Source organism: Cygnus atratus, chromosome 4 (assembly GCF_013377495.2).
Source record: "Cygnus atratus isolate AKBS03 ecotype Queensland, Australia chromosome 4, CAtr_DNAZoo_HiC_assembly, whole genome shotgun sequence".
In the NCBI taxonomy this organism is placed as follows: Eukaryota; Metazoa; Chordata; class Aves; order Anseriformes; family Anatidae; genus Cygnus; species Cygnus atratus.
Window position 1 is genome coordinate 46,704,166 of NC_066365.1, and position 21,224 is coordinate 46,725,389.

A 21,224-nucleotide genomic window follows, 5' to 3' on the forward strand; every position below is an offset into this window, starting at 1 on the left:
TTGCTAGCTGCTTCAGGAGCTGCTGATCTAGACCATATGCAGAAGTATACGCAGAGGGAAAGTCCTGGAATTCTCCTCCCCCAAGCTACCTCAGCTGGCTCTGCCCTGAGATCCACGCTCTGTCTGTGTGTTCCTTGTCTGTGCTGTGCCTGTGTTGTGATATAGCCTGCGAATCGTGCTTTGCTAAATAGATTACAACAAATTACTGTACCACACTGTGCAGCTGTGGCTTTCAAAATACTGGGAGGCTTCCACGCCATTAGAGACCTGCTCGCTATAAACATAATAATGTCTTAAGTGCCAGGTGTGACACAGTCACCTGGGGTCCCGTTCCAGCACAGCTCCACTTTGTAGGATCAGTGGGAGCAGACTGAAGCTGAGTAGTGTGACTTCCATGCAGCTTTCCTGTCAGGCGCAGAAGCATACAGAACAGTGCCTTCTGCTCATCAGCATGTATTTTTCCAACAGTATTTTCATCACTCATAGGTAATTAACCTAAAAGAGAAAAAATAGTATTTTTTTTCTATTCATTTTAGAACTAAACACTTGGGTAACTACAGAAGTCAAAGTTATCTCAGTTCAGCCCTTAAGTTTCAGGAAGAAAGCCTGAATAAATTGAGAGCTGAAGAAACACATGCTCCCCAAACCGTGTTTCTCTGCTTAAGCGCCTCTTTGTCATTTGGATGCATTTCAATCTTACACCAAAGCACAACGAAGCAGCCTTTCAGCATGATAACCTAAGGAGAGTGGATTTCCTCTTTTTCCTTTTTAGTCCTTTCAGAGAAACCAGTACACAGTAAGTTTATCCCTATGCCCTTTTAAAGATTGCTAAGCTTGCTGACATGGGTAAAAATAAAGCATTGCTGCAAAGGAGATCATACCAATGATCTGGGTGAAGCAAAATAACTGTTCCCTCTGCTTATATTGCTTCCTTGTGGTCAGAAGTTTTAACTAACAGCAAACAGAATGAGTACAGATGTGCACTGACAGAAAAAACAGTGGAACTTCTGATCATCTTTTTTTTTTCTGTCTTTCATGCATGTTGCAGCAAAGAGAGCTCCATACAAGGAGAACTGCTGTTTCCATAGTAGCAGATGGGCAACTGCAAGAAATGGGTCACTGCTAGAATTCTTCCACTAATTCTGATGGCTGAGCAGCTGATGGCTAGTTGGTATATGAGTTACAAGTTCCAGTCTCCCCTAGCAAACACACGTTGCTGCAGAGAAAACAAACAAAAAATGTGTTGCACCTAGGTGCTGAGGCATGCGTCTTACCTGTTTCTTGTAAACCTTACTGCCTGGTATATACGTGGTCATCTACACATACTGTGGATAAAGCTCTGCTTCACTTGCAACTGTGCTCGCTTCGGCAGAATCACTTGTGCTTGCCGAACTCCAGCATTAGTGATTCCTAGATGTCTCTCCTTTCCTTTTCCTCCATCTGAATTTCGAGTAAGTTCTGTTTTCATGAGGTCACTGTGGCATGTTTCTCAGTGTTGTTCTAAACCAGCACAGAAGCACAGGCTACCAAGAGTAAGACGAAAAGCACCTACAGGATGTGGGTTTGAGGTGCTGCAGATGGGCTGCTCACTTCCTCATTAAAAGTGACATTGCTGGAAGCAACAGAAGTCATTGACAATTTCTCAGGACAGTTGCTTCAGGTTCAAATGCCACTACTACAGGCATTTAGTGTGCTATAGTCTGTGCAGTGTGAACGAATAGTCTGGCTTATTACTAACTTGCCCAGATGCGTGGATCCTAAGCATAAAAGCCTGACTAGAATATATGGATTATCGGTAAATATTCATTAAAATTCCACCCGCCTACCCAAAACATGTGGAACTGAGGCCTCTAATGGAAGGTGTTACTGAACTTACACCAAATATGATTTTGACTGAGATACCTATCTTGATCCTTTGTGATAAGTTTCTCTGTTGGTGAGAAAATTAGACAGTAAGTCGAAAATAAAAAATAAATAAGTTGATTTGTTAGGTTGCATCAGCTAGTTGGAGCCTGTTCGGGGGCGAGTGGGAAAAACAGAGAGGAATTGTTTGCAACATCCACTGATGTTGTCTTTCTGCTTTCTTTGCAGTCTAGTGGAGTAGCAGCACTTATTGCTGTTCTTGTGCTGTTACTTCTGGTGGCGCTTGGCCTGCTGTGGTGGTTCTGGCCCCTCTGTTGCAAAGTGGTGAGTAAAGACTTCAAAAAAAAACTCAATGGACCTGTGATTCGCAATCATAACCTAAACTGTATTGGGAAATACAGATACCGTAGGAAATAGCTTAAGTAATAGGAGAGTTACATGTGACATAAGCCATCTGTTGAGGCAGTTTTCTTTCATTAGTGACAGGCAATAAACTGAAGAAGAGACCAGTTTAAACACTGTACACTGCACCTTTAGCAGTACTTCTGGCTTTCTGAGAGACTTGCACGCACGGACCAGCTTCAGCAGGCTGATGTGCTGCTCATTGGCTTTCTACTGAGCAAGCAGATGTGGTGTATTTCTGTGAAATCTCTGAAAAAAACGGTTCTCTTTTATTTGAAAGTTCTTGGCCATAATGGTACACAGATGTTATCCTGAAATCAAAGACCATTTTAAAAGTACTATCACTAAAATTGGTATTTGTAGTCCATTATAGGCTCTCAAGTTGGAAATCCCTTATTGTCTTAATAATCCCTAGCAAAAAAATTAAATTTTCATCTTGCCCACATTACATATCTTTTCATCTGAATAATGAACGCTTCTTATCCTTCTAGCAGCAATAAGCAATGCTGCTTCACTAACTCTCCTTCCATCTCCTCGAACGCTAGCGTTTTTAAATTGGTGGAGTTTAATATTCATCCACTTCAACAGCAGCACTGAAGACTTGAGAAGTGGAGACTGCTTCCAGGCTGTTACTGCATTCCTTGTCTTCTCTCAGGCTTGTGTTAAGGATGGTGGCAGAGGAACAGACCTTCTCTCCTGACCATGTTAAAGCCAAAAAAATGAAAAGTTTTGTTTGTCATGGTCTATTAGACACCAGGCTATTCTAGAACAAGAAATCCTCAACCCCTGTTTCCTTCCTCATGGTCTGTGGTTTCTGAGACCTACAAGCTCTCCTCTAATGAAATTATTTTCTTCTGTCTCATTCTTCACATCAGAGTCCCATAAGAAATCTAGGAACGCTGTCTGTTAGTTGTTTTCCCTCAACAATGATATATATCATGAACCTTCCCATGGAACAGAAAAATTAAAATCACTAAGAAGAAAGCTCCCCATTTAGTATTTTAAAATAATTGGCTCACCTTGATTCACAGTTCCCATCGTATGGCAAATCTTCCCACGCTACGCATCTTCCTCTCGTTACAGTAAATAGCGATTGCAGTGTCTCAGTCCCTTGAGAGCAGGAATTCCTGAGAGCAAAGTGATGATTCTGTAATGACAATCAGTACAATGCTTTCTGGATTTGTATGTCAAAGTCCTATATAAAAAGTCAAACGTGCAGCTCAGTAACTAAAATTAACTGAATAGCGGCACTGTGTAACGAATTGCAGAGCAAAGATGGTACCTTGGGTGCCCATGGGTGCGCAGTGATATTAATGCAGGCTTCTGTCTGGGCTAACCTCCTTGGTGGAGATAACTTGCGCATCTCCACAAAGAGCTGCACCAAGAAATAAGAAAATGTCCCTTCATCCTGATTTATCGCACGCTTAAGTATGTTACTCCCTGATGTTTACTCTAAGGAATAGTAACTTACCCAGAGTATCTTTTCTGGATGTGGTGTTTGGTTTGTAATTGACTACTGCTAGGGAAGCCTTCGGCTCTAGATTAATAAGCTGTTATTAAGAAGCTGCCTAACTTGTATGGGAGAAATAAAACCAGGGCCCATTAAATTTTAGTGCTGTTGTTTCCTCCCACCTCTCATAGACATTATCTGTTTCCTTAAAAATAAACGGTCATTTTAGGTCATCATTTCCTACAACACTGAGTTCCAAAACCACATACTTTTGCACTGAACCTATTACCAAATACCGAGTCTCCATTTCTTGTTGTTTTGACGTCTGTTTCCTCACCTCCTTACACTGTGGTTCCATTCTTTTCCTTCTATTCTGCATTTAGGTTCTCATATTACATGCTATTATCACTTCTGGCTAAGTACTTCTGGGCTTTGGTGTTTGAGAAGAGGGCCACCATATTAGGGCCAGCCAGGAGGTCCTCTGCCCTTTCTCTGAACCCACTTCCCTGGCAGAGTGGTGTGTCTATTTCATGGGACAAAACCCAGGAGCAAGGCTGAAAGCAGCAGCCTTCAAGTCTTGTGTCATGGGCTGCAGAATCGAATGGAAGAGAGAAGCAAAAGGTGTTGCAGACAGAACAGAATGGGTGTTCTGAGCCACACAAGGGTGTGATCCCTGTCGCCCACAGGAAATGTTGTGAGCTTCAGATGGTTTGGGAATTCCACTTTATCCTTGCTAGGACTCGGTCTTCACAGCGTTCCTTGATACTCAGTCCGTGTTGGGGTAGGGGCACTCCTTTCTCTTCTTTCTCTTTTTTCCCTCCCCCCGGCCCCGCTGCGTTTTTTTTTTTTTTTTTTTTTTTTAAGCAGTTCACTGTTGACAGTTCTTTCACTCTTCCCTCAATATCAGAACATATGATCGCATCAAGCTGGCTTCAGGCTCTGGTGCTGACATTTCCTAATGCCCACATCACGCGAACATTTGAAAAGTGTTAATGAGCAGATCAAAGGGACTGTTGCCTGAAGCAACTAACTTTTTTTTTAAAGAAATCGGCTTTCCTCCAAACTCAAGTCTTCATTCTTTGCAACTAAATAAATGAGGTGCAGCCTTGCCTATGATGATGATAAAACAAAACAAAACAAAATTAGGAAGTAATCCATCTTTACATGTGTTTAATAAGACACCAGCATTATCCAGAGTTTTCAGTATTTCAACGATCTGAATCAAGTTCAGGGAAAGTTAATTTAGCAGTATGATGATCTCAGGATCTGCAGTGTTATGCTATACTTGCACTGGTTTATGCTGAAACCACATTAATTCTTTGGATTTCTCTTTTTTTAAAAATGTTTTTCTACTGATTTCACTTGAAATAGCAGGCAAGACTGAGAATATTCTTTGTGTGTGCATGAGAGAGTGTGTGTGTGTGAGGAGCCTGTGGAAACATAAGGATGCAGGCATTTACATTCCACTTCTGTCAGCAAGGGTGAGTATCTGCTACTCAAAGCAGATTATTTTCTCACACCACTGTCACATTTAAAGCAAGTTTCATTTTCTGAAGCTATTAGAAATAGCAGCTAATTAATGTATTGGTTAGTTTCAGATCAGGTTTACCCTATAACTTCAGGGATTTTAGCAGCTGCCATAGGATTGATTCCTTTGCTCAGGGAGTCAAACAAAAACTGTCACTGACTCGTGACTTTCAAGCCCTGTGAGGTAAACAGAGTTTTCCTTGATTCTTTGGGGTAGAAATTTTGATTCCATTAAAACCAATAGGCACAGGGCCCAAATGAACTTCAGCATGTTTAGAAGTTTGCTGTACAAAGCTGTCTTTGCTCAGGAGAAATCGCAGGGCTTAAGAATCATAGAATTATAGACAGTGCAGTGATCATACTGTTTAATGATGTAAGTCTGCACCCTAGCTCGGCCTTCTGTCCTGTATAGCTAGCAGTCTTGGCAGGAAAATACGGGTTTTCGAGGTAATGGTTAGAGACAGGCAAAAGGGAAAGAAAAATGAGAATTAAATAAGTAAGATACTGTGAACATTAGTAGATTGAGAGCATCATTTTACTGTTTACAGTCTTTTAATTGCTTTCAGTGAGAATGGAAGGTTTTCATGGCTTGGAAAATCTTGCTCAGCACCCAGATCTCTCAGAATCTGTCCCATGATCCCACTGTTGTTGTTTCTGTAAAGTTCATGCAGTAATTGCAATCTGGCTTTCAGCAATGTTTGTCAAACTAAATAGTTGATTTCTGTTAGTACTTTGAAAATTCCTGATGGCTGGTAGGAAAAAATATTCAGAAATATTTAAAGAAAAACAATTTCTTGGCATGTTTTAGTAACATCCTACAGCAAAGGCATGTATGGTTAAAATCCAAAATTGAATTCCCAATCCACTGGAAGTACTCTGAGCATAATAAATAGTTCAGTATCTTAAACGTGAAGTACCATGGAAAAATGTTTCCAAGAGTACCATAACTTACTTGTCTGAGTTGATCTAATTCCTTTATCCAGTGCTAAAGATACACAGCTTGTTTTGGCAGTAACTATCTTGGTGGCACTGTGACTTGCATGTAAGTCAAGAAGGAAAACTCTTGACTACTGGTCAAGTAAAAGATGTTTCTTTAATGTCTGATGCTACACATCTGTGCAACGACAGAATACTTGTAGGCTGTGGTAGGGTTAACGGAAGTGCTATAATTAATTACACAGAGCAAAGAAAATAATACATATTATAATTAAGGTACTTAATCCTGCAGTAGGAGAGGTACATAGTTGTCATTGTGGACAATTTTGGTTGGGCTAAGGCACAGCAGAAATAAATACCTTTACATTCATGGGATATTTTTTAGTCATTTCTATACAACATTCAAGAACAAAAAAATGCCCTGATATCACTCAAGTGCTTCTTTTTAGCTTTATTAGCCTGCTTTTCTTGTGGAAGAATGCCTGTGCTTTCATTTTCTGCCTTTAACATTTAAAAGGGTTGCCGTCTTCCTCTTCCCCTCCCTTTACTGCTGGGTGGTTTCCTTTCAGTACCAGGGAACTCCCTGAGATTTACAGTATGCATGCAAGAAAGAGAACAGTAAGAAAATGTAGGTAGAGGTTTAAATATAGGTGTGAATGAATTACCATATGAGTGGTCCTTATCCAGTAACAGCTTTAAGCAGCCTTGCAAACGTGTAACTCCCACTTGCAGGCACTCCATGCTGAACAGTCAAGGAGCGACATACTTAAATTATTAGTCTGAAATGTGAGACCCGCGGAAATGATCTGGACGTCTAGAGGTGAAGCCTGAGCTACCAGAAGGCATTTCACACTTGTCATTGGGCCAGAAATTATCCAGCAGCATGGCATGGCAGAAAGAAGCAGGCGTCTTGGCCCAGCATTATGCAAGACCTCACATAGACCTTGGGCTGCTTTTCCTCCCAGGCTTGCTAATTAACTCCATAGGATTTCATCACTGGCTATTACTTAGAATGACTGAGTCCTATCCGGTCAGGAAGCAAAGTGGCAGACACGTCTGCCCAAAGAGTGTCTGCCAGTCAATTGATTTTATTTTCTATCAGACGGACGGTGTTAATTTCCAGAAGGCCTTGATAATCAATACCCAAGGGACTTGGCAGCAGAGGCTGCCAGTCTATGAACAGATGTGGGGGACTCAGATGGAAACCGTTCACTCTTAAAATTTTCTGTTGGCTTTTTGATGCTGCCAGCACAATTCCTTATGCTTTTGTGTTTGTTTTTTTTAGGTCATCAAAGATCCCCCTCCACCTCCAACAGCTCCAAAAGAGGTACAGTATAGAAGTGCTCCGCTCATCACGCTGGTTGCATGGTACCATTCCTCAGTGCTCTCCTGTGTTCTGCACATCTGGCTCCTTTGTATTTTTTAGGAAATAGAGCTCTTTGTAAACAGCTGCTCAAGAAGAAAGAACTGTCTCATGAGAAGTCTTAGGCTGAGAGCAGGATGGCCAAAGTCCACATCTCTGTTCTGTCTTGGTCATCTCAGAGTGGTGTGAATTTAGTCACTTAGGTACATATCCAAAGAAATATTTAGGAGCTTTATTCCAAGACAGTTGAACATTATTTTTTTTCATTCTGCAATGAAAGCAGAAAGACTGAATAGTTCTTATATGACAGTCTAAAGATTCTAAACAGGGTTTTCCCACAGCTTTGGCATTTCAGACACTGAAGAATCCTTATAAGGGAACTTCTCTCTTAAGGGCAATAATGTAATAGAGGATCTCCTGATGTCTTCAGTGTTTTTGCCTCTTCGTCTTGATTTAGCCAATTGTTTGAGCGTATTCAAGTGTCTTCTGACAGCTAAATCCATGATAAGGTACTTCACTGAGCTGAGGGAGCCAAGAGCAAGTTTGACAAAGGTTGACTTAGGAAACTGTGACTGGCTGCATAACCTTTATCTGCAGATTTGCTGAACGCTGCCTGCTGAATCCCAATGAGGAGGACTGATAATCTGGCTCTTTGAAGGCATTACATTTTCTGTTAGAGGAAGACACCACCAATCCTTTTCTTTGTATTTTGCTTGTTTTTATTAATGGAAAGGAAAAGGACAGGATGAATGAATACTGACCAGTAGAATACACAGCTGGATTCTCCATTTCGATTTTCCTAATGGATGCCAGCAGTGCTTTTCCCATGCAAAACCCTAAGATTATTTCCAAATGTGATCAGATTTTGTTTGGAAATCGGTGAACATTTGGGAAACCTAAAAATCTGATCCTTCACACCTAAGATAGGAAAACCTTTTCTCTGTGAACTCTAATGAAATACACTAAAAAGACAATAAAATAAAGAAGTATCCTTTTCAAGAAAATGTCTTTGAATTTATTGACAGGAAGAAGAACAAGAACCCTTGCCTACCAAGAAGTGGCCCACAGTGGATGCTTCCTACTATGGTGGACGAGGAGTTGGAGGAATTAAAAGGATGGAGGTTTGTGCCATATAGAGATGACAATTCACTAAAACACAAGATCTCTGAGGCTGCAAATGGTCGAAAGAAAGACTTTTAAAGTGTACTGGAAATACAATGGTATAATGTTTGCTTCTTTCCCAATGACATAAGCCTTATAAAATTTTTACCATATCGAATAATTTTGACCTTGCTTATGAAAGAACAGCTTTCAGTAGTTCCATTTGACTGAACTTTAAATAGCTGCCCGAAGACATGCTTTTTCCATCAAACTAATGAAAAGTAGAGTGAGAGCCTTTTCTGAATGTTTTGGAAGAAATTACAGTGAAACATAAGTCCTCTAACTGCGGGCCAGCCAAATGCGTTGACAATGGTGACGCTAAGGAGAAGCTTGATCCCAGAGGAACTCTCAGCGACAACAGTGCCTGTCTTGAAGAGCCATGATAGCATCATGTTAATTAAAACAGAATGAAAAATGTGCATCCTTATGGGCATGTCCTTATGTCAGATTTTATAGTCAAGTCAGCCTTTATGGAATTTGCAAAGCAGTTTTCTGTGTTTAAGTTTAATCTGTGAAACTTCCACTGTCTGAAATACCCACCTAGGCCATATAGACATATCTTGATCAAACGGTTAATGTATCGGCCTAAGAACCATCTTTGCCTGCGTTCTTTTGAAATGCAGCCGAAGAACGTGCAACTTTAAAGCTCTGTTATTCCTTCAGCAGTTCAGAATTGCAAATTTAGAAGAGCCTTAGATTTTAGGAAAATAAACCATTTTGTATAGTGCTTTTCAGATGCAAACTAGAAAATGCTTCCCAACATAAAGAATTGCAAGCCTGGATTTTTAACAGGTGCCACGGTGTGCCTCCAGAAGGGGTTTCAGGGTTTAAATCATTACAGTTTGTATAGAAGATCTTGTCCAATGAAACAGAAACCTGATAGATACCCAATGAACACAAATAGCATCAGTACCATAAAGAAACGTGTGTTTATCAGATGGCAAATATACAGTGTTTTCTTTTCAAAAAAGAGAGGAGAAAGTAATAATTAGGCTAGAAAACATTTTTATTTGTACTAGGAATTTTGTGCAGAACAAAGGGTTAAAGATGTAAACCAACTGAAATTGCTGACAACACAAATTCTTAAAAGGCACTTCATTCCTTGGAGCTGTCTCTCTGTCCTTTTCTAGAACCTGAGAGTAGTCAGCAATTTTGGGGGTTGGGCAACTCATCTTACATGCCTCAGCACTTGAATATGATTCAAGCTTTAACTCTGTCCTGCAGAATCTGTTACAGTGGGGCTGAGGGGAAAGCTGGCTTAATTACCTATTCCCAGCTGTTTGGACAGAGAGGTATCTGACCTCATACCTTTCACTGGCTAAAGAGAACGTTACTCATTTGGTGAATCAGAGTAAAGTAAGTGTGGAAACAGGATAGCAAACAAAAACAGTCTTACATCATGATGAAGGTATGCAAGTCTAAGGGACGTCATTCCTTACCTGACAATTGAACATGGATAGTGGTTTCTGTGCTGTGGCCAATGAAAAACTTGCTGGTCTAGTCATTCCATTTTCTTCAGTGTTTTCAGTTCGTGTGGTCATTCAGTTGTCTAATTTTAATTGCTTCTATCTTCTATGTGTTCTGTTCTTCTGCCATTCTTCTGACAGCTTGATTTTTCTGGCAATTTCCTTAGAGAGAGAAAAGCAGAGAATGAAACAAACTTCCACTTACTGGTCCTGTCCAACTTACCTTACTAAATTCTCTTTCAGGGCAGTTACTTTCAGTCCTTCCTTCCCCACTACTTTCACCCTTCTGTGACAGTCCAGAACAAGTTAGCCAGTGTGGCTCACTCTTCCTAGATTTGTCTTTTGGCATTGCTTTCGAGTTTTATGATGTCATTTCGGGACCCTACCCATTACAGACAGTAAGTTTTCATAGTAAAGTTGTATTGTCAGTGTCCACAAATTCTGGTTTCTTCTTGGTGAAGCCACTTCAGTCTGTAGGAGAAGGTCATTCTATCAGTAAGGCATCTACCATCTATCTCTAAATGGTTTTAACAGTGTTTAAAATACATTTTAACAACCTCATAAAAAACACTGTAAAAGTACCATTGATCACAGTGAAAGATACAGATGCATTTTAATGATTCAGCAGGGTCTACTTGGACATGAAAGCCCAATCTAATATTGCAGAGACAGGATTCCCCAGTGAAAAAAAGAAATCACTAAGTGAGCCAAATGGTAAAGTTCAAAATAACAGAAAGGTTCAAAACAATCCCTCTAAGAAACGATGGCCTTTTACAAAGGTGAAATGTAGCATTACAGACCAAATCAAGCTCTGTTGTACTTTGGTGCTCTCATTCTCTACATTGAGATTACAGTGGTAACAGACACTTGGTGATTAAACGACATGATTTTCTACAAGGGTATTTCATTTGTCTGAAAGAAGGCATAGACTACGACTTGCCTATATATTTTCCTCACTCTCTGTATCAGCATGTTCTGCATATGGAGGTGAGGAGGATGAAGAAATCAGGCTGCTTTCTTTTCCCATCTCATGACATAGTTATCCCAGCACATTATAGAGTCCCTACCAGACCCAGAACAGTCTTATTCCTCTGTCCGGGTAGCAGAGGGAAGACTAGGGGTATGTCTTTTTCCTGGTGAGCAAAACAATTCTGTGTCCCTTTGCACTGGGAGAATTGTTGCATCCTACTGTTTTTCTGCCTACTTTCCAAGTGCTCAAATTGGCAGGTAGCAAGATAGAACTGACCTATACCTACCAAGCACTGTGCAGTGATGCTCTTAATTCTTTCCCCAAAGTGGAAGGTCACTGTTCTCCAATTTTTCTTATTTTGATTCTTCTCTTTTCATGTCTGGCATCTTCCGTCAGGAGGTCCCTGAAAAAAACAAGTATGTTTGTGGAGTCCTGCAAGAATGGTTAGCTGTTTTCCAGAAACTGTTTCATGACTCACCAGCATGTCACAGTTACCCAAGATGTAGTGTCAGAACTTAATTTCCTGCCTGTAGGTTTATCAGGTCCTTCTTACATGCTAGATTGTAGCAGATGGCAGGATATAGAAAGTCTTGCACTGCAAATAATTGGGGCCACTTTTACCAAGAACTTTTAAACTCCAGCTGTATCTTTTAGATGCTCTTTTTGGATGAGAAAGTAAGAGTCTTGTCTAGGCTTGTTTGTTTGTAGGATACAGCAAACATACTTGCTCAAATTGCTGCTCCATGTTTCCAATTACAGTAAGAAATAAGATTACCATAGCAAAACATACCATCTCTCTTGGAGGAAAGTGTGGTGTTTTTTTTCTGTACTTTCTCCTTACGGCCTAGTAATTCCAGCCTTTCCTTAAAGTGGAAATACCTGCTCATCTCACCATGAACAATAATGCAGGTTTCCATTCCGTTTGAACTATTTGTATATACTTCATGCTCCTGAGGCAGTGATAGAATATACACTGTTACATGTTACACATTTACTTATTAAGCACTAATTTGCCACAGTTTTCTTGTCTTTTGCCTATGGTGCATTTACATCTTAACTCTGGCTTTACTTAGGTTCGCTGGGGAGATAAAGGATCCACTGAAGAAGGGGCTAGATTAGAAAAGGCAAAAAATGCTGTGGTGAAACTCCCAGAAGAACCAGAAGAACCTTTTCATCCTAAGCCACCTAAACCAAAGCCTACCTCACCAGTCATTCAGGAGAAGTGGTATACGCCAATTAAGGTAATCCTTTTCATCTTCGGTACAATACAGTTTTGTACTAAAGCTGGATTTTGCGTGCCTTACCAGTCTTACGCATGCTAAACTGTACATTTTTTCCAAGTATTCCCGACCAAATATAATGTACTGTTCTCAATATGAACACCTACTCAGGATGAATAGCAGGAGCAGTTTTTATCCCTCCATCAATATTTCATCATTAATTACCACATTCTGTTATGCTTCCACACAAAGGGACATACCGTACAGTAAGAGTATTAAAATACATGGGAGCTTTACTGACATGTGGTCTATCTCAGTGTATACCTAATCAAGGCTGCACAGTCCATAGCTGATTACTACGTCTGCAATGTTTGCAAACTTACTATTATATAATTATATTCATTATATATTTATTGTATAAAAAATTATATAAATAGCATTTATATTATTATATTTAGTTTGCCCATTACTAATCAAGAGAAGCAAAAAATTATATAAAACAATACAATGCAAAAAGTTTTGACTGAAATAAATGGAAGAATAAATGGTACAAAATACAGACATTTTCCTCTGTAGATTGCATGAGTCACCTGCAAACCTGTAATAAGCTCTTCTTAAAAACTGAAGATGGCTCCATAACTACCTTTCTTTAAATATGTAAGAACAGAGAATACAAAAGTTTAGCTGGGGTAAGAATAAAGCCAGTCCATCTTCGTAACTCCTAGTAAGTACTTTCTGAATTGCAGAAAGGCCTGAACACATTCTCTGCACACACACACAAACTCTGCAGCCCATCCGTGTGAGTGGGGTGCTTCCTGACAAGCATCAGAGCTGTTCTGCATGTTCTGCACAGTCTGAGCGCTCACAGTGAACCTGCTGCATTCAGTACATGTTGGACTTGCAACACAGCACTGATCAGCCATATGCCTAGCAGGTCCAAGGCTTCCCTGAGAACCATGAACTTCCTGTATACATGCTGTAACAACAAATAGATTTATGTGGGAGAAATCCTAGATGGACATGTGGCAAATCAGCCTGAAGTACTGACAAACAGGTTACTTCTAGATCACTCAGAAATAAATGTGAGGCAGGTCATGGTCTCTCTGCTCTCAGCGGAGGTAAAGTACTTTCTTTGTACTCACTGATGGGAAAGATCAGCACCACAGCTATCTGGCGTGAGCAGCAGCCTAAATTGATACTTGGCATACCTGGCTCTAAGGAACGGGTGTTTAGTTCTGCTGGTGAATTTCTCCTTGGACAGAACTTCAGCATGTGTGGTGTGCTTTCAGTTGACTGATTTTATCATAAAGTCCTGTTGCTCTGTTGCCACAGGGTCGACTTGATGCACTGTGGGCGCTGTTACGAAGACAGTATGACAGAGTCTCTTTGATGCGACCACAACAAGGAGACGAGGTTTGTGCTATGCGAGTGTATTGCAGGGCAGGCAAAAAAGGGGTATGTTACAGCCAGGGTTTCGCGGCTGCTGAACACCGGTAATTCTGTGCAGTCAAAAGAATGACAGAACAGGAAAAATAATGCACTGGGAAAAAACATGCATTGAAGAATGTATCAGACCAGGCAAGAACTGTTGTGGAAACATGGATGTCCTGAAAGTATTATTAGGAATTCTGTATTTTATGCATGTTCAGCTGGAAAACAAAAACATAACACAGCCTTTGTGTGGTCCAACCTCTCTCTAACAGATGCATAATACTTTCTAATATTTAGCTGCTTGGAAGAACAGAGTTTGGCAGTCAGAGTACTAAAACCACATCATATTTAGTGACCCCCAATAAATTCTGTGCAAATGGATTCATGATGCTTTGCACTTGCATGCCAGAAGCAACATTCACGGGCAAAACTTGTTTCTCAGATAATCCTTTCTGTCCGTACACTCACGACTCATGAAAAAGTGGCCCCCACTACAAAGACTGCTAGGACTGCAAAGTAAAGGAAATAGCTATTATTTGGAATTTTTACAGTAAAGCTAGACTGTATTTTTTTCTGATTATTGCTCCTTAAGAAAAGTATTACTTTAAATCTTGGCATTTACCTCGGGAACTGATTTATCATGAAGGTATTTCAAATCTTCTGGAACCATTCACCACTCCTGTGTGTGACACATCTGAAGGGACTTAGGAGCTAAGCATTTCCTCTAAGTGAGATGGCAACTTTTTCTCAACAAACTGGCCCCAAAACCAGATGGGTATGACAGATAAGATTTTCAAGTACTACAAAGCAGCAGTGTGTGAGAATCTCTATTTTTGCGACAAACATCATAAAAATGACATAAGAATTAGAGAAGTTCAAGTGAGCGAGTTACCTTTGAAAGAACGAGAGGTAATCACTATTTAAGTTATCTTCATGATGATAGGGATGAATTTTGGTACTGTTCTAAAGTAAGAAAAGGTGAGATGTATGTACATGTAATGGAAGAAGCAGAATGACAAAATGCAGGGCTGGAGACAGGAAGCATAGTCTTTGCATGGTTGTCAAATACTAGTATTATCATTCTAGTTGTTTGCGTATTATTTATTGTTTGCATGTATGTTACGACGTATGTTAAACACAAGAATTAACAATAGTAATTAATTCTTCATGGAAAATACACAGTACTTTACAGTACTTTAAAAAGTCAATTCAATGTAAATAGAAACACTGATGCCTGAACTTGCCAGGTACCTGAACAGGCTAAAAATTGTCTGTCAAGCTCCCTTCTGAGGATTTCTGACCATAAAGACAGGTAGGTGCTGAAAATTGTGCCTACCAGGGAAAGCATTTTGGAACCAGTGAGAAATCAAGCATTCATCTTCTCTGGACTTGACTGGAAGACAATGACCAACATCTTGGTTTAGAAAAACTGAGAGGTACCTCACTATCTTCAGTAACCTTACTGAAAAAGGGAATAGAATTTCTGTTAATGAATAAAGGCTAGAATAATGATTCAGGTGTACCACAGGTGTGACCTGTGGTACCATAGGAATGCATTCTGCATCTGACTCAGTATTTTTTATTTTGGGAGAAAAAAATACATCTTTTTCCTTGTTTATAATTTGCTAGGTACAGGTCCCATGCCGTACCCTGGGTAGGTTTGTCAGTAAACAGATGAGCAGTCACGCATGTGCACTGCAAGATACATGCATGCACATAGTTCAGAAGCATTATTATGGGAAACAGCAGCCACATAGATATTTTGTTTTGTTTTCTTTCTTTTACTGCTTAGGAATTTAGTAGTTCCCATTTGTAGAAGAATTCACTGCTGAATTCAAGTCCTTGATCAAGTAATTGAAATTTAGGCATGAAGTATCAAAGCGGAGAGAGCTTTTTCTTCCTTCTCTCTCCCCTCTGCCACCTCTTCCATGATGCCAGATAATGCCGAGGGTGGCCCAGTTTGAGGGCTGCACGCAGTTGAGTCAGGAAGCTTTGATTGTGGCTGGAAGTCCTTGGAGTCATAAATTTTTCAGCCAGCAATCCGTGAGGTTAGGGAAGCTTGTACAGGTGTGAGCTAGCAGGTTGTTGCCGACATCTGTTTAGAGTGGAGGCGCAGGTCCTCAGCAGCCTGCAGCGAGGCTGCTGGATTGTCAGCAGACGTAGTTAAGAGTGGCAGAACAGTTTTGGTCTCAGATTTGCCGCCTGGGGGCTGAAACAGTAAAGGTAGATTGGGGGTGGACACAGCTGCACTCCCAAACATGCCTCGGGCACAAATAAAGAGATCTAATATAGTTTGACTCTGTTGTGGTGGGGAGATGAGGACAGAGAGCCACTTCAGAGACAACTTAACGCTGCAACATCTGCCGCCAAGTTTCCAGGGAGTGACAGGGGACAGCAGGTACAGATCGACGTCCCCACATAAACAGCCCCCGTTAAGCCATGAACTCTTTTGAAGGGCTCCCATCAAACATAGCAGAGTCCGTGGCAGGAGACTGTTTTGTTTTCAAAGCAGTGTTTTGTTTTCTGCACTAACAAGATAATTTATAAATGATTCATTACCCTGTGTTCCTACTCTTATTTATACTTTTTTTTTTTTTAATTTAAGAGGCAAAGGAGAATGAGCCACAGTAGTTTTAGGGTAGTTTGATAATGATAAACCAGTTAACTGTCCAAAGGTTTTAGCTGAGGATACGGCAACCTTCAGCCCACAGTGTTATGTTCAGATGGGAAAGAGATGAAGGCGTGTGCTGTTACTGGAGCATTGCGCAGGAGTGTCTGCCATCATTTCCATACTGAAACACCTCTTCCACAGAGTTTGTTTCTGCAGGAGAAGGAAACTTGGCACAGGTTTCCAATGTGACTGTTAGGGGCCTGTTCTTTTACATACATTCTTCTGTTTATTTTCCGAGTTGTAGTTTAGCACTTAAAGGTTATCATAAGGGTTTCTCAAATGCTTAATATGACCTTGTTGCTTTGCACAATTTGATACGGGCTGAGATTCTGATGCTGTGTACATGTGCAGACAAACTGCTTTTAAGTCCATGCCACTCTCATTTAAGATATTGCACAATCAGGATGTGAACATACATGACAGGTAACAGGAAAAAAAAATCTACAGCTAATTGCACAAAAATTTCTACAGTAGAACTAGAGAATACTTTCAGCTTTTTCAATGTTACAAAACAGCCAAATATATATATATATATATATAATTTTTAAACCTGTTAGTGTGTACATGCTTTAAAGATGAATTTATAATACTGGCTGTAGAATTAATACACACATCTGTTTAAAGTAATGTTACTTTGTCAGCAGCTCTACATTATGCAAGAGAAATTATATTCCGTGTTGTAATTCTGTTAGCATCACAAATGTGCAGTTCAAAAGACTGTGACAGTATCATATTCTCTGAGATGAGGCCCATGTTACTGTTCCCTTTGTGTTTGTTCAGTAGTTCCTATGCTGGGCACAGGCACAAAATACCAAATCATTAGTTCAGTCTGTCAATTATAGAGTAGAAAAGGAATTGTTAGGAGGCTGAGGCTGTAAGTGCCTTACACTGTCTAAACATGCTATTTTGAATCAAAAGACTAACTGCAGTGCCCAGGAGAACTGAAACTTTCAGTTCCACACCGTGCTTTAACAGGGTCTGAAGGACGGTTCATCATCTACCACTGCAACAGTGCTGCCAGCACAAGTAGTAGCCTTGTGTTTTGTAACTCACTCAGCAATGTTGGCTTGCCTGTACAGTAATCAAACAGGAATGATACTGGTGATATCAGGATTTTTTGGTTTATTCCATTATTTTCTAAAAACTAAACGTTTTGGCCTTTTTCCAACCAAGGAGGACCTCCTACAAAATGAGGCAATTTCTTTTTTTATCTGTGAATGGTAGAAATGTGTAGAGAAATAAAAAATCATGGTTAGAGGAAGCTACTGTAGCTACTTACAGGTAGTGCAGTTTTGGATTTAGAATGTTTTTCAATCAAACTGCACCTAGCTGCAATTTGCATTACAACATAATATTGTTCACTTGAGTTCCTTGTTCAATGATAATACGCTATAGCATATTTCAGTGTAACGTAGAAGGGATTATGCTGAAGAAAATGCTGCCTGAGAATTTTAAAAAGAAAGACAAGTATCATTCATAAAGCTAAGGTTATGTTTATCTGGGATCTTTTGAATTGCTGCAATGTTAGAAGATGCAAAACTGGTAAGAAAGTGAGATTAGAAGAGAGTTAAAGAGCAACTCTTTTTCTTAAATCTCTTCTGCCAAAATATTCCTTCTATCATTCCTTCAAGTGGGAATTTGGCTGTGTAGACCTGAGAGCTAAACTGGAGCCAAAGTTTTTTGTAAACTTCCAGAATACAGTTATTGTTAAAATTACTAAGTTCACTGTTAGAAGAAAGTGGAAGAGAACGTTTTGAGAGTAGAGATTTCAAACCGCCCTATGCAAACTGAATCCAGAGGTTGGTGTCCAACATAAAGCAATACATCCTGGTGAGCAAAGCACTGACAAGGGGTATTAGGCAATTATTAGATGCAGATACCTCCAAAAGGATGGTTGTCGTAAATGGGTGTCACAGCTTTGCTTTGTTAAATTTGCTATCATCCAGAAGGGTCTCAGGTGCTCTTCCATCCTAGCTGGAGTGGCTGATATTAGGTAGTATCTTAATAGTTAGATTTCTTAGCTGTCCATCACCAAAAGCAGTAGTAGTCATCTTTATGAAAAAATGATGATGTCCTGCCATTGTGAGAAACAAGGATATTTTCCCACATATGTAGGCAGTCACTTTTGGCACTCCCTGCCTTTGTGCAGATCAGAGCTGTTGCTTTTTTAAAATCAAGCCTTCAGAATTCAGTAGTATGAGCATGAACACTTCTATGAATGAAATAATACGAAGAAATAAATCCACTTGTCAGCCTTCAGGCCATGACATTTTTACCAGTTTGACTGGTACTCCCAGAGAGTGAAATGGACAAAGCAGCTCTAGCAGCCCTTGTGCAAGCCTGTCTCTGGAGGCAGCACCATTAGGCTATACGGGTCAGGGATGGTCCTGGTGGAAGTACTGTCATGAGAAAGCATGGGATGCACCTTTCGTGTAGCCACGACATTTTAGTAGAGCATTTTAAAAAGCTGACCTGCTACCATAGTTTGCAGCCAGAGGAATCCTTGCTGTCTTTATTAGTTTACAAACAGATATCTGTAAGCTAAGTGTTTTAGGCCTTCTAAAATACCAGGCATCGCTGTAACTTGAGCTGTGCTGGCAGCCTATAATGCCTATTAAGAAAGGAGAAGTCAGTCTTTTCTGGATGGACTATGAATTTGCTACAGCTGCCAAACACTGTCTCCCCCAGCCTGAAGAGCATTACAGTTCTTCCTTCCACCCCTCACCCCCTCCATGCTGTATTGAGAAGAAAACATTTCATTTGGCAGTTCAGTTTTTGTCACTGTTTCACTGAGCATAATTTAAAAGGAAAAATAATCCTATCCTTACTTCCTCAACACATCTTTATATAGGGTGGATTACAGTAAAAAGTTACGTTTAATTACTACCTGGCTTCCAGCAAAGAGAGTGCTGCATATATCTAACCAAACCCAGATATAAAGCAACTCCCAGCTTGGGCACAGCCCTTATAGAGAGGGAAAGCCAATGGAGTTTATGTTGAGAGTCTCATTAGCCCAGCTTACAGAAAGACTGACTACCTTCAAGAAGCAGCAAGAGGAAAGCTGACAGGTTAATTCAGTCGCTACTCTCCAGGAGAGACGTGACAGCTTTAACTGTCTTGTGCGTCCAGATTTATGAACTAGTCCTATGCTCTTAACCAGATTAGTTCCTTTTGCATTAACTGCTGAAAGTAGGGCAGCTGTCCGAGCGGCTGGTTGTGAATTCGATAATGTCTGCTCTGTTAATCTGTAGGCTTTTCAGATGGAGAAGGCAGCAGATAACAGGATTAAAGTTTCACGACCCAGGGTTTTCACAGCCCGATATGCGGGCGTAGGGGGATAGAGAATGACTTCTGTCATTAATCTTAATTGATTGCCAAGAGGTTTTAATCTGGGTTATTAATTAGGAAGATCCTTAACATACTGTCTACACATCAACATCAGATGCTCTTTTGAGACTTTTGGGACATATGGCCTATCTTATATTTACGTTCACACAATTTGCACATACATATATTTCTGTATGAAGTGCACATATATATGTATATATGCATACAAATAGCTGTAGAAACATTTGCATGCAGAGAGGCATCACACGCTCTTTGGCAATATTTGATGAAAATGAAAAAACACAGTGCACATAGGTTACATTTCCACATAGTAAACATGTATACCTCTATGTTCATGTGTTTATGTATCTGTTTCCATTATACATGCCATTTATCTCAATTCTTTCTTAAATGGAAATACCTGATTTTGCAGATTTACATAACGTTCACGTTTAACAGAAGTGCAGCACGTGTCCATACGTGCCTGTGGCCATTAAGACACCTACAGATCTCATACAGAAACATTACCATTTTTATCTTTCGCAGTTCCCTGGAGTTAATGTTCAGGCCCTCATTTTTCTCTTGTTTTATTTTTAAACAAGTTGCTGTTGGACAGCCAGAATGGATAGAGGTATAACTACCCATAGCTGCAACTACGTAGCTACGTGATAAATCCCAGTAATGCAGCTTTGATGTTTACCAAAGTATGGTATGCAGGAGGAAATACTGAATTATGGATTGAGCATATAAACTAGGCAAGAAGAGAAAATGCTATGACAGAGTCCTGGCATTTGAATTTTGTGTAGATTCAAACTGCATTATAAATTATCCTTTTACAGATGATTATTTACATGATTAATCACACATACAGAAGGAGAGCCAGGGGCTGAAGAGGCCTCATGTTTTAAGCCTCTGTGAGTGACAGTGGAGAGGACTCCTGCTTCCTTCTCAGCATGCTAGGCCATGCTGTTCTGCTTTACAAAACGAAATGCAAATATTATAAGAAGCCAACCATTTCGTTACTCATGAGCTGAAAAGTCTGCCCTAAAAAGTGTTCACAAGTAAAAACGGTTTGTGATCCTTCAGACGAGAGAGAAGGGTGTAACTGCTGCTTTTGGGAAGAGTTAAAAATGGCCAAGTATCAGGGAGGACTTGCTGACAAGCTAGACAAAGGATTTCCCAGTTTTTCCCAGGAAACAGAGATCAGTTGCTGGCTCACCTAAATGTAGACTCAATGGAGAAGCACATGAAAGAAACTGGAAGTTCTTCTGTCATGCCTGTATTGGGTATTGTGTTACCTCTTTAAACTGTTACCCACAACTTTCACTCACTTCCCATTGTAAATTGCATCCAGTCTTCCTGTAACAGACATTAACTGTTGCAGTGCCACAAAGGGGCATCACACAAATGCACCCACCTCCAAAAGATTTTGCTGAG

The 21,224-nt window shown here is 40.2% G+C and overlaps 1 protein-coding gene and 1 long non-coding RNA gene across 2 annotated transcripts in view; one reads left to right on the top strand and one right to left on the bottom strand.

The window, feature by feature from the left end:
- ANTXR2 (ANTXR cell adhesion molecule 2) overlaps positions 1-21,224 on the top strand; it is a 111,938-nt gene that overhangs the window by 52,601 nt on the left and 38,113 nt on the right. The window contains exons 12-16 of the mRNA XM_035548555.1: positions 2,092-2,187; positions 7,464-7,505; positions 8,567-8,662; positions 12,212-12,379; positions 13,691-13,771. Coding sequence (XP_035404448.1) covers positions 2,092-2,187; positions 7,464-7,505; positions 8,567-8,662; positions 12,212-12,379; positions 13,691-13,771 — 483 coding nt within the window. The remainder of the gene's footprint in view (positions 1-2,091; positions 2,188-7,463; positions 7,506-8,566; positions 8,663-12,211; positions 12,380-13,690; positions 13,772-21,224) is intronic.
- On the bottom strand, positions 224-10,264 carry LOC118249017 (uncharacterized). The gene is made up of 3 exons (XR_004778931.2): positions 10,142-10,264; positions 3,285-3,412; positions 224-495 (listed from the first exon to the last, which is right to left on the bottom strand). It is a non-coding gene; the product is annotated as an uncharacterized LOC118249017 (long non-coding RNA).